The sequence below is a fragment of the Podarcis tiliguerta genome (genome assembly GCF_965153285.1).
Source record: "Podarcis tiliguerta genome assembly, chromosome: 13".
In the NCBI taxonomy this organism is placed as follows: Eukaryota; Metazoa; Chordata; class Lepidosauria; order Squamata; family Lacertidae; genus Podarcis; species Podarcis tiliguerta.
The window spans coordinates 49,004,490-49,017,772 of record NC_139546.1 but is presented as its reverse complement, the minus strand read 5'-3'; the positions used below and the strand labels follow the sequence as shown (position 1 = coordinate 49,017,772).

Here is a 13,283-nt window from a genome sequence, read left to right as displayed (position 1 = left end):
CCTTAATAAACCGTTTCAGGTCATTCAGCTCAAAACAAAATATTGGGTAGACTAGACATACTCAGAAGCAGATTGGTCAAGAAGAACGAACACAATGAGACATTGGAGGGACTACATTTGTGGCCCATATCCCCATACTGCCTAGTAGATAAGAGGAAGGTGGGAGGCTCATTTAAATGCTTGGATCCGGATTGCCAACCTCAGCCCCGTATGACAAGGCAGGATCAAATCAGGAAGACAAACCTGGTTTAAGAATGCTTTGGTTTAAGAACAGACTTCCGGAACGGATTAAGTTCGTAAACCAAGGTACCACTGTATTTACAACAGACCTAGGGGTTTTTATAGGGTTTGAACCCTCCCAATATTTGGCGTCTCAGTGGCTGGACTTCAGACCTTCTGTATGCAAAGCAATGCTCTTCCTCTGAGCTACGAACCTTCCCGGGCACTCAAATGCCCCCAGCCCCTCCCAGCCCTGCCTTTGGGGCCACAGTCTTAAATTATTTTCTGGAGGGAAGTGTACCGGCAGATGCCAGCCACCTCCAAGAGTTCACATACGATACATATTCTGGACTCACAGCTGTCCATGGAAGCGCAGGTCAATTCTGTGTCCAGGGCAGCTGTTTATCAGCTCCATCTGGTATGCAGGATGAGACCCCCCCTGCCCGCAGACTGTCTCGCCAGAGTGACGCATGCTCTAGTTATCTCCCACTTGCACTATTGCAATGCGCTCTATGTAGGGCTACCTTTGAAGGTGACCCAGAAACTGCAACTAATCCAGAATGCGGCAGCTAGACCGGTGACTGGGAGCGGCTGCCGAGACCATATAACACCGGTCCTGAAAGACCTGCAATGGCTCCCAGTACGTTTCCGAGCATAATTCAAAGTGTTGGTGCTGACCTTGGAAGCACTAAACGGCCTCAAAGGCCCAGTAGACCTGAAGGAGCATCTCCACCCCATCATCCTGCCCGGACACTGAGGTCCAGTGCAGAGGGCCTTCTGGCGGCTCCCTCCCTGCGAGAAGTGAAGCTACAGGGAACCAGGCAGAGGGCCTTCTCGGTGGTGGCGCCCGCCCTGTGGAACGCCCTCCCATCAGATGTCAAAGAGATAAACAACTACCTAACTTTCAGAAGGCATCTGAAGGCAGCCCTGTTTAGGGAAGCTTTTAATGTTTAATAGATATGGCTGGGGAAACCCAGCCAGATGGGCGGGGTATAAATAATAAATTATTATTATTATAACCAACAGGGCGGGACAACGACATTATCTCTGCGATTCCCGGCAGAAGGGACTTGGCGACCTGGGAAAGTTCGCCCAGCGTCGCCGTCCAAGCGAAGGCCTTCTCTGCTGGGATGCTAGTAGCACCTCACCTGTCCCTTCTCTCAGCTCCAGGGTCGTGTACCCCTCGATCCACTGGTAGCAGGGGAAGCGGAACGTCTCTCCCTGTGGGGTGACGAGCTGGACAAAGTTGCAGTACCAGCTGTCCTCGGGGAAGAAGAGGTAGGGTTCCTTGTGGAGCTGGACCAGCAGAATCGGGCCCAGCTCCCCATCGCTGGGCACCTTGTATTCATCCACCTGCGGAAAGAAAAGGGACAGCAGCTGATTCGCCACTAAAATGTATTGCTAAAATGTACAGGGAACCAGGCAGAGGGCCTTCTCGGTGGTGGCGCCCTCCCTGTGGAACGCCCTCCCATCAGATGTCAAAGCGATAAATAACTACCTGACATTTAGAAGACATCTTAAGGCAGCCCTGTTCAGGGAAGTTTTTAATCTGTGATATTTTACTGTATTTTTTGTTTCTATGGAAGCCGCCCAGAGTGGCTGGGGAAACCCAGCCAGATGGGCGGGGTACAAATAATAAATTATTATTATTATTATTATTATTATTATTATTATTATTATTATTATTAGGCAAGAACTAAGGAGTGTCCGAAATGCAAAGAAAAGGAAGGTATCTTTTACCGCATGTGGTGGACTTGTAAAAAGGTAAAGGCTTTTGGGGAAATGATATATACTGAGTTAAAGAAAATGTTCAAAAATACTTTTGTTAAAAAACCGGAAGCCTTTGAGCAGCGGGAAAGTTTCCAGCTTGTTTTACCCCCTAACTTTTGCTAATCGGCTTTTGAACTATGGGGGATATAAAAGACTAAAGCCTGCCGACTAGATATTGGAGATTAGACCCCAGGAGGCCAGATAGAAAAACCGTGGGAATTACTCTCACTGTACATAACTGCAGCACAGAAGAAAAGGCACAAGGCTCAGTGGAAAAAGGAGATTTTGAAGAAAGTACTGCCGTTGCTACCTCCGTCCCACTGACTCAAACAGCAACGGGGGGAATTGAGAGTTAAAAGAGAGGGATTTTTAATATCGTAGCAGTTGATTATTGGACTGTATTATATTGCTAAAAAGGGGCAGAGAAAAAAAGAAAGGGAAAGACTGGAAGGTGGAATTCTAAACGGAAACAACAAGAAGGACCAATGAAAGGAGACTGGCAGACGAAGATGATGGACTTTGCAGAACTGGCGAATTTGACAGGAAAAATCCTAGAAACAGGCATGATCAAGTATTCCAAAAGGACTGGAGTAAATTTATACGATATCTGAAAGAACGTTGTAAGCAATTAACACCACTAGCAGGGTTGTCTGGAGACTTGTAATGAGAAATTTTCTTCCTTTTTATATTTATTTAAATTCTGAGGTATTTCATAATGAGTGTAATTAGAATTGGAAAACGTATAGAATGCTATGATATAAAGGTTAATTCTGAAATCTATGAGGCGGGAGGGACGGAAGGAAGTGGAGAGGCTCTAAAGCAGGGGTCAGCAACCGAGGGCCCAAGGGCCACAAGCGGCCCATGAGGGCCGTTTAACTGGCCCACGAGCTGCCCCCAAACCAAGCCGCCCGCTCAGCGAGTCCCCATGGGGATTTGCTTCCGCGGTGCCAGAAATCATGTCTGCGCAGACACAGATACCGGAAATCGCGGGTGCAATCCAGCTCACAGAGGGAGTGAGCCAGCCCACGCGAGTTAAACCTTGCCAACCCCTGCTCTAGAGAGCCAGAGAGGTAAAGTGGATAATAATAATAATAATAATAATAATAATAATAATAATAATAATAATTTATTTGTACCCCACCCATCTGGCTGGGCTTCCCCAGCCACTCTGGGTGGCTTCCAACAGAACATTAAAATACAAATAACCTATTAAACATTAAAAGCTTCCCTAAACAGGGCTGCCTTCAGATGTCTTCTATATGTCAGGTAGTGGTTTTTTTCTTTGACATCTGGTGGCAGGGCGTTCCACAGGACGGGCGCCACCACCGAGAAGGCCCTCTGCCTGGTTCCCTGATACCTCACTTCTCACAGGGAGGGAACCGCCAGGAGGCCCTCGGAGCTGGACCTCAGTGTCCGGGCAGAATGAAGGGAGCGGAGACGCTCCTTCAGATAATAATGATGTGGTTATATATTGCTAAATGGAAAGCTGATAAAAATTATTTACATATATAAAAAGAATTACAGTGGAGAGACGACCTCCTTAGGCCCTCCAAAATCCCTGCCTCCCCCCCCCCCCCGAGTCCACCTCTGAAGATCATCTCACCGCTCCAGGGGCAAAGTCCTTCCCCGTGTTGTTCAGCGTCTGCTTGGGGCTGCTACCCCTCGAGCCCACCAGGGTGATGGAGACAGTGTCAAAGGTCCCCGAGCCCCAGAACGTCCCGGTTGCCACTTGGACCTTGTACGAAGCCATTAGGGTTCCTTCTTCGCTGCTGGACTCGGCCGGCCGTCTCCTGCAGTGGCTCTCCTCTTGAGGCTTCGTGGGCTAAAAGTTAAGTCCAGAGAGAGGTATGAGGGACTGGACGAACAAGATGCTTTTGGTGGAAACTGGGAGGTGGCTGCAGTAGATCTGCCAGAGATAGCCCCTCTGCGTCATGCGGGCCAGAGGTTATCAGCAAGCGGTGAAGAAATAGAGGGGGCCATGGGTGGCGCTGTGGGTTAAACCGCAGAGCCTAGGACTTGCCGATCAGAAGGTCGGCGGTTCGAATCCCCGCGACGGGGTGAGCTCCCGTTGCTCAGTCCCTGCTCCTGCCAACCTAGCAGTTCGAAAGCACTTCAAAGTGCAAGTAGATAAATAGGTACCACTCCAGCGGGAAGGTAAACGGCGTTTCCGTGGGCTGCTCCGGTTCGCCAGAAGAAGTACGCTGGCTCCCTCGGCCAGTAAAGTGAGATGAGCGCTGCAACCCCAGAGTCGGCCACGACTGGACCTAATGGTCAGGGGTCCCTTTACCTTTACCTAGCTGTGTAAGGGACGCAGATGGTGCTGTGGGTTAAACCACAGAGCCAAGGGCTTGCCGATCAGAAGGTGGGTGGTTCGAATCCCCGCAACAAGGTGAGCTCCTGTTGTTCGGTCCCTGCTCCTGCCAACCTAGCAGTTCGAAAGCACGTCAAAGTGCAAGTAGATAAATAGGTACCACTCTGGCGGGGAGGTAAACGGCGTTTCCGTGCGCTGCTCTGATTCGCCAGAAGCGGCTTAGTCATGCCAGTCACATGACCCGGAAGCTGTACGCCGGCTCCCTCGGCCAATAAAGCGAGATGAGTGCCAGAACCCCAGAGTCGGCCATGACTGGACCTAAGAGTCAGGGGTCCCTTTACATTCCCATGGAGATGGCTGGGCCAGAGGCAGGGAAGACCAACAGTAGGGGGCGCCAGAGGCAATGGCCAGTGGAGCCAACTTAGTCTAGATTGGATCTCATCCTCTTCCTCCCCAAGGTGCAATGCAAAGACTAAGGCTGGAGGAAGCTGGTTGTAAGAAGGCAGGCTGGATCATAGCCCCGTTTCGCTAATGGTCCAGCCTCTGCTGACAGAGGCTCACACGTGAAACCAGTGTGAGCTTAACATTCCTTAATGGGGTGGTGCAAACCAGGACAGGATGAAGACAGATGGGTGCTTGAGGTAGCAGCCTGCAAATTCTTTAGCCTGAGGCACAAGTTCTCTAGAAGCTTCTATTTGCGAGGCAGAGCTTTATGGCCAACCCCACGCATCCTCTCCGTCTGAGGGTTTGTGGTGCTGACCTTTAAAACCCTAAAGGGCTTCAGCCCTATATACTGAAAAGAGCATCTCCACCCCCATCGTTCAGCCCGGACACTGAGGTCCAGCTCTAAGGGTCTTCTGGCTGTTCCCTCCCTGCGAGATGTGAGGTTGCAGGGAACCAGGCAGAGGGCCTTCTCGGTGGTGGCGCCCGCCCTGTGGAACGCCCTCCCTTCAGATGCCAAGGAGATCACTATTCGACTTTTGGGAGACATCCGAAGGCAGTCCTGTACAGTCGTATCTCGGAAGTCAAACGGAATCCGTTCCGGAAGTCCGTTTGACTTCCAAAACGTTCAGAAACCAAGGTGTGTCTTCTGATTGGCTGCCGGAAGCTCCAGCAGCCAATCAGAAGCCCCGTTGGACATTCGGCTTCCAAAAATAGTTCGCCAAGCGGAACAGTCACTTCCAGGCTTGCGGCATTCAGGAGCCAAAACGTCCGAGAACTGAGCCGTTTGACTTCCAAGGTACGCCTGTATAAGGAAGTTTTTAATGATTAGTGTTTTGTTGTGTTTAAAATATTTTGTTGGGAGTCGCCCAGAGTGGCTGCAGCAACGGAGTTAGATGGGCAGCATGTAATAATAATAATAATAATAATAAATAATAATAATAATAATAATAATAATAATAATAATCATAATCATCATCTTCAAAATGGACCTGGCTGCTCTTCAGACAGAGACAGCTTTCCAACAGTGGCCTGTCTTCTGATGGCTTTTAAATAGAGGACTATTCTCTTTGAAGGAGGCTGAACAGTCACATGGGGGGGGGGGATCAGACGCAGCACCGCGGGATCAGACTGACGTTCAAAACGGCACATCCCAGAATTCTCCCACAGGAGCTGCCCAAATTTTATCCAATGCAGTGGTGCCTCGCAAGACGAAATTAATTCGTTCTGCGAGTTTTTTCGTTCTACGAGTTTTTTCGTCTTGCGAAGCACCGCTGTGTATTGACGGTTTCCCGTAGGAATGCATTGGCGGTTAAAAAAAAAAGGCGCAGGACGTTTCGTCTTGCGAAGCAAGCCCATAGGGAAATCCGTCTTGCGAAGCAACTCAGAAAACGAAAAACTCTTTCGTCTTGCGAGTTTTTTGTCTTCCGAGGCATTCATCTTGCGAGGTACCACTGTAAAGTTTTCTGTGAGAAGCTTCCAATCGTTCTCATTCTACTTTTTTTTTATTGTCTTGATTTTGTCGCACAGTTTGTTTTACATCTTTTCCCATATATTCCTCTAAGCTGTTCATTCCATTTATTTATTGTACACAAGTATCATTCAATTCTGCTAGGATGGTATTGTTTTTACAATACAGTTTTATATATTCCTTCAATATTTTCCATCCTCTCTATACTTTTTGATTTAAGGCTCCCCTGATTTTCCCGGTCAGCTTTGCTAATTGGAAATACTCTATCAGGAGTGTTTGCCAATCTGTTATTGTTGGTGTTTTTTTCGCATTTCCAGCTTCTGCCTACAAGTATTCTTGCAGCCGTGACTGCGTACATAAACAGTGGTCTTGCCCAAATTTTAAGATCCTGCTTTCTGCTATAAGGACGGAAGAGTTACCTGCAGCTCTTTCTGGAGATGGGTGCGATTTTCCAGGGAAGCGGGGGCCCTTCCTTGGGCCCCCAGAAAGCCAGCAGGGAATCCAGAACATCGGCGGGCCCCGTTCAGAGGCCTCCTCCTCCTCAAGAAAGCCTCCATTTCCCCCCGGGCGGCATCGTACGCTACGGAGACAGGAAAATGTTTGTTTAAATCTCCTTGGCGGTTCAGGCAGACACTGTGTTTATTGATTCCGGGCGGGAGAGGAGAAGAGGCGCTGGAATGCTCCACACAGTACAGGGCCAAATGTTTGCAAATGAGCAACCTCCAAGCAGGCAGCTGCCATCCTGACACCGTGACCCAGGAGTATAAGAAATTTAAGGTCTTATATATATAATAAGACATCACCTTGCCAACAAAGGTCCGTATAGTTAAAGCTCTGGTTTCCCCAGTAGTGATGTATGGAAGTGAGAGCTGGACCATAAAGAAGGCTGATCGCCGAAGAATGGATGCTTTTGAATTCTGGTGCCGGAGGAGACTCTTGAGAGTCCCACGGACTGCAAGAAGATCAAAACTATCCATTCCTAAGGAAATCAGCCCGGAGTGCTCACTGGAAGGACAGATCCTGAAGCTGAGGCTCCAAGACTTTGGCCCCCTCATGAGAAGAGAAGACTCCCTGGAAAAGACCCTGATGTTGGGAAAGATGGAGGGCGCAAGGAGAAGGGGACGACAGAGGACGAGATGGTTGGACGGTGTTCTTGAAGCTACTAACGTGAGTTTGACCAAACTGCAGGAGGCAGTGGAAGACAGAAGTGCCTGGTGTGCTCTGGTTCATGGGGTCACGAAGAGACGGACACGACTAAACAACTAACAACAACAATATATAATAAATGTTCATAGATGTGCCAGCCAAGCACGTCCATAGATGTGCGGACTGCATGTCTGAAGCAGCACAGGAAAACAGCCCTGGAACCATTTTGACTCCCAAGCTGAGCAAATGTCTCTCTGCAAGGAGGGAGGAGGTGAAAATTTGTTCCGGAGGCCCGTTCTTAACCCGAAACTGTCCTTAACCTGAGGTACCACTTTAGCTAATGGGGCCTCTTGCTGCTGCCGCTGGAGCACGATTTCTGTTCTCATCCTGAAGCAAAGTTCTTAACCCGAGGTACTATTTCTGGGTTAGCGGAGTCTGTAACTTGAAGCGTCTGTAACCTGAAGCATCTGTAACCCGAGGTACCACTGTAATTACCATTTCAAAAGAATGGCCAGACTACCAGGAAAGGCGATCAGATAAGGCATTATCAGATAACCTGGCAGATAGGAAAAACAATGACACTCAAATTTCTGTTGTAGACCACCTTTTCTGTGATGTAGGCATGATGTTTGTGGGGGGTGGTCTTGGGTTACACCCCTTCTGTGATGTATGTATGATGTATGGAGGGGTGGTCTGGAGCTCCAGGGCAGGGAATTTAAAATGTCTATATAAGGGCAGGCACACCTGGGTTCGAGGTCCTCCTCCTTTCTTGCGTGTGAGGGGAGCACCCTGTTGCAACAGATCAATAAAGATCAGGCTTACTAGCTGCTTTGCTTCTCAATATACTCTGGTTGGCCTCTGTTATTTTCTCCTACCGATAGGGAACCCACGTAAGGACTCTATACGGGCTCTTGGATACCCCATAAGGGAAGAAGGGCAGATTTTGCTTACAACACCCACATCTTATTTTATCGCTGCTTCCCCATACTAGAGCTGTCGTGGCTCCCACCAGGAATGAACTCGAACTCAGGGAGTGGTTTCCACCAAATGCTTTGATGCGCAGGGCCTCGCCGCACATATCATGCAAACCGTGCGGTGCACATGGCTGCACAAATGCAGAGCAGGCGACACACATGGCTACTCGAGCAAAGGCACTGATTCCATCCGCGATGCGCCCCCAGGAACCCCCAAAAGGTGGGCACAACTTTGCATGGCCGGCGGCTCCTATCCTCAGCAACCTGGTGAGTCTCCGAGAGGCCTGAACCAGGCTTTACCCCACATGGGGGTGTGGCAAGAGGAGGGGCTTCCCCTGTTGGATTTCTGCCTGCCACACAGCTCTGGATGTGGACTGCCAGGCCAAGATTATTCCTTAAGGCATCGGTAGGCAAACTAAGGCCCAATCGCCTTCTCAGTCTGGCCCATGGATGGTCCGGGAATCAGTGTGTTTTTACATGAGTAGAATGTGTCCTTTTATTTAAAATGCATCTCTGGGTTATTTGTGGGGCATAGGAATTTGCTCATTATTATTATTTTTCCAAAATATAGTCCGGCCCCCCACAAGATCTGAGGGATAGTGGACTGGCCCCTGCTGGAAAAGTTTGCTGACTCTTGTCTATGGCTTCCCCCACAGCATCCTGGGAACTGTAGTTTGTTAGGAGTTCCAAGGAGTCCTTTCACAGAACTACATTTCCCATAGTTCCCTGGGAAGAGGGGTTTCTCCTGCTGACCCCTGCCTTAGGGCTCCACACTGCTCTTTCCACCGCATGGACATTACCAGAGACCATTCACCTGCTCCTGGAGCGCTGCTGGCACAGAGGACTCTGCGGACACCCTCAAATCTCTTCCAGCGCTCCTTCACCTTCCAGAATACCTTCAGCCTCATCTTCGAGGTCCTTGGAAAAGAGAAAGGGAAAGGGTGGGAATCCAAGCAGGTTTTTCCAGGAAGCAAAATGCCACACATTCCTAACCTGGGGCGGGGGGGCGAAATGTCAAGACTGGAACCCGCCGTTTTATTTTTAACTTTGCCGTTTGCACAGGAACATGGAAAAGGGCCCAGCACTGACGCAGACTGTTAGTTCAGTACTGGCAACAGCAACAATTCTGCTTTCTGAAGCCTTTGCCAGGATCAGGCCAGCAGCCTACCTGGTCTAGCATCCTGTTCTCACAGTGGCCAAGCAAATGCCCTATAGGGGAACCCACAATCAGTATCAGAGCACAAGAACAACACTTTACCCCTTCTGTGGTCTCAGATGGCATTGCTGCCTTTGACCATGGAAGAAGGCAGAGCCATTGCGGCTGTATTATTATTATTATTATTATTATTATTGCTAGGAACCATCGGTGCCCCTCTCCTTCGTGAGTCTGGCGAATCCTCTTTTTAAAGCCATCCGGGTCGGTTGCCATCCCTGTGGCAGGGAGTTCCATAGTCTAACTCTGCGCTGCGTGAAGAAGCACCTTTTTAAACTGCCCCAAATCTTCCGACATTTCTTGCAAGTGAGCCATCTCTGAACCAGTCCTGGCCCAAATTACAAGAATGAGGGTTCTGGAGCAGATCTGTTCTAAACACCTTTTCACGCCGAAATCTTAAGCATGCTTCCCAAGGAGTTTGGCGCGTGGAGCAGGAGGTTGGGCTTGGGGCTCGTCCGCAGGTACCTTTCCTCCACATTTTCCAGGCGTGGTCTGTGTTTTAAAGCTCCATGTCCGACTTCCCTTTCATTTTGTTTTGTTTTGTTAGCTCCAGAGCTTTCCCCGTGGAAATCTGCTCTTTACCGCAGAATTGGAACAAACAGCAATACGCAGAAAGCCCCAATTGCCGTTTGTTGTGCTTTAGCTTTAAAGAGCGGGTTTTATCAGGAAAAGCTCCGGAGACAGGGAGAGCTCAAAAAGTTGGGAGGGACCCTGACGGTCATCTAGTCCTACCCCGTGCAATGCAGAAATATGCCGCTGTCCCGTCTGGGGATCGAACCTGCAACCCAGGCATTATCAGCACCACGCTCTAACCAACTGAGCTATAAGCCCTTAGTTCGGGTAAGCCCTTTGCTCAGAGTAAACATGCATAAGATGACTCTGCAAGGAGGGAGGGAGGATGAGTTCAATTCAGTTCCCATTTAAAGCTAAACTTTTTTCCCCCTCTGAAACAATGCAGCCGTTCTTGAAAAGCTCTCTGAACTTTGCAAAGCAGTTCTCCCACCAAGGACAAAAACACATCTGGTAAGGGTATATGTGCTCATATTGTAGAAGATAACATATACAAAGCACATTATATTAGAGGGGAAATGCGAAAATGTTCATATTTAGGGGAAACCAGATACAAACACATATTTAGACATTTAGAAAGTTCATGCGAGTCTTCACCAGTTTTTAGCTTATTAAAGGTAAAGGGACCCCTGACCATTAGGTCCAGTCGTGGCCAACTCTGGGGTTGCAGCGCTCATCTCGCTTTATTGGCCGAGGGAGCCGGCGTACAGCTTCCGGGTAATGTGGCCAGCATGACTAAGCCGCTTCTGGCGAACCAGAGCAGCGCACGGAAATGCCGTTTACCTTCCCGCCGGAGCGGTACCTATTTATCTACTTGCACTGGTGTGCTTTCGAACTGCTAGGTTGGCAGGAGCAGGGACCGAGCAACGGGAGCTCACCCCATCGCAGGTATTCGAACCGCCGACCTTCTGATCAGCAAGTGTCTTTTTAGCTTATTAACTTTCCCCAAACTCTAAATCATGGTTGTTAATTCTTCTTACTGATAATTTTTTATTTTTGCTTTATCCTTTTTTGCAAACCTCTTCAAGGGTTTGTTTGTTTTACAATCAAGCGGCATAATCAATTGTATGAAGTAAATAAGCAATGCTTTTTGAAGGTGTATATATGGAGAAATTTGCACTGTAACACTGATGGCTTTCTCCCAGACGAGTCCCAAACAAGTGCAGAAATGTGGAGAGCCAAACTTTCCTAAGAGTAGAAAAAAAGAGAGCAAACAAGCAGTATCAACGCATCTTCAAGCGCAAAGCTCTGCTCTTTCCCAGCTGCGCCACACAAGGCACTATTCTGAGACACAGGCCGTGCAGGAAAAGGTTGCACTTTTTCTATTTCTGCCTGCAATAAAAGCAGCCTGGCTAGAATGCCGTGCTGCTCAAACTGCTCTGAATTACTGCAGCTTAGAATGGAGCCTTTGCATCATCGGACAATGTCAACACGCGGCGAGCAAAACTTCTTGTGGTCTTGAGCTTTGACGGGGGAAAGACTGAACGGCTAAAAGGGTGAGTATTATTTACTTATGGCATTCACATCCCTTTTTTCTCTCTAAGGAATTCAACAGCAGCATCCACGGTTTCCTCCCTCCTGAATTAATGCCTGCAAAAGCCCTGTGAGGTAGGTTCGGCTGAGAGGCAGCGACTGGCCCCAGGCCACCCAGCGAGCTTCATGGCCCAGTGTAGATCTGAAGCCTGGCCTCCCAGGTCCCGGTCCAACACCCTAACCACTGCACCACACTGCCCCGCCGATCACCAGTCTTCGCTTATACAAATCTGTGGTTCTAAGCCTCTCCTTTTTCTTTTTGCATTTTCCAAACATGCACGCACGCACACACCGCTGTGTCCGGCCAGTGAGTTTAGCTGCCACGATGAGGACTAGAATATTGCATGGGCTGTGGCTGCTCTTTTTGCAAGGAGCCTTCCCTCCACGCCTAAGACCTTTTGGCAACTGGGACAGAAAAAGAAAGCAGGCGATCGAGGCGAGGAGAAAAGATGACAGAGAGAGGGGAAACCCCCTAAGGACCAGGCTCAAATGCACCCTTTGGCGGCGCATCTTGGTGCATTGCAACCTCTGAGAGGCTACGCTGGGGACACAGAGGCAGGACTCCCTGAGAACAGAGAGGATCTACAGAGCTTCCTTGCCTCTTCACCCAGCTGGAGACCGGTGCCCTCTATGAATTGGGCTGCAGTGATCCTGTTTGGGGAGGGGGTTAAGTGGCTTTCCCTCCCACCCCCAGGCCTCCCCAGGGTGCTCACCCGTCTCTGGCCGCCCCGATCAAGAAGGCAGAGTGGGCCACACCGGCTGGGGCAGGCGGGCAGCGACGGCTCTGAGATGCACCGAACGAGCTGAGATATTTTCTCCTCCAGCTGGCTTTCCACTTTGCTTCCTCTTTGGGGTAGGTGTTGGGAGGAGCCGTCCCTGCTCGAGGGAGTGGCAGAATTTGTGCTTTCACTAGCACACTTTGGGGAGGAAGGCACATTCTTCGTGGCGCCCAGCCAAGCAGACGGAACAGACCTCTCCAGCAGGCCCCGGATTCCAGGCCACGGGGTGGGAAGAAGAATCGAGGCGAGGGCCCTCGTGGCTTCAAGGAACGAGGCGCCCACAACCCTGTCCTGGTCCAGGAAACTGGGCCTGTCAGACGGATCAGCAAGGCAGGTGTGGATTTGCACGGCAGGGCGAGGAACAGGAAGCCACCGAGGGGCAGACATGGCCGGTGGCCTTGCCACACAAGGAGCCACGACTGCAGTCCGTGGCGGTGTGGTTCAGATTTCCCGGTCTGCGAAAGAGGGAACTGCTGAGCGCCGGACCGCAGAGGTCAGCCTGAGGTCCTTGTCTTTTGGATGGACACCAGCATCTTCCTTAAATGTTTGCAAGATGTTGACAAAAAATGTACAGCTCCTACGTGGTTTGTTTTTAAACTGAACAGGATCAGGCGCCCCACCAACGGAGACCGGGGGGCCGCAACGGTTAGAGTTTCTGACCAGGGCCCGGGAGAGGTCAGGGTTCGAATCTGCTCACTGGGCGGCCTCGGGGCCAGTCACTGCTTCTCAACTTAGTCTACCTCGCAAGGTTGTTGTGAGGTTTAAAGGCGGAGAATCGTGAGCTCCTTGGAAGAACAAATATGTGTTTGTAATAAATCAGATCAAATCAAAATACAGTGGTACCTCAGGTTACATA

General features: G+C 49.8%; 1 protein-coding gene across 1 annotated transcript in view; it reads right to left on the bottom strand.

The window, feature by feature from the left end:
• Positions 1–12,912, bottom strand: part of LOC310662908 (polyunsaturated fatty acid lipoxygenase ALOX15B-like) — a 40,397-nt gene extending 27,485 nt beyond the window's left edge. Inside the window, exons 1-5 of the mRNA XM_083410269.1 lie at positions 12,362–12,912; positions 9,147–9,250; positions 6,632–6,792; positions 3,593–3,811; positions 1,368–1,572 (exon numbers count right to left, since the gene is read on the bottom strand). Of these exons, the coding sequence (XP_083266395.1) occupies positions 1,368–1,572; positions 3,593–3,811; positions 6,632–6,792; positions 9,147–9,250; positions 12,362–12,585 (913 nt within the window). The 5' untranslated portion in view covers positions 12,586–12,912. The remainder of the gene's footprint in view (positions 1–1,367; positions 1,573–3,592; positions 3,812–6,631; positions 6,793–9,146; positions 9,251–12,361) is intronic.
• Positions 12,913–13,283: the final 371 nt, after the last annotated feature.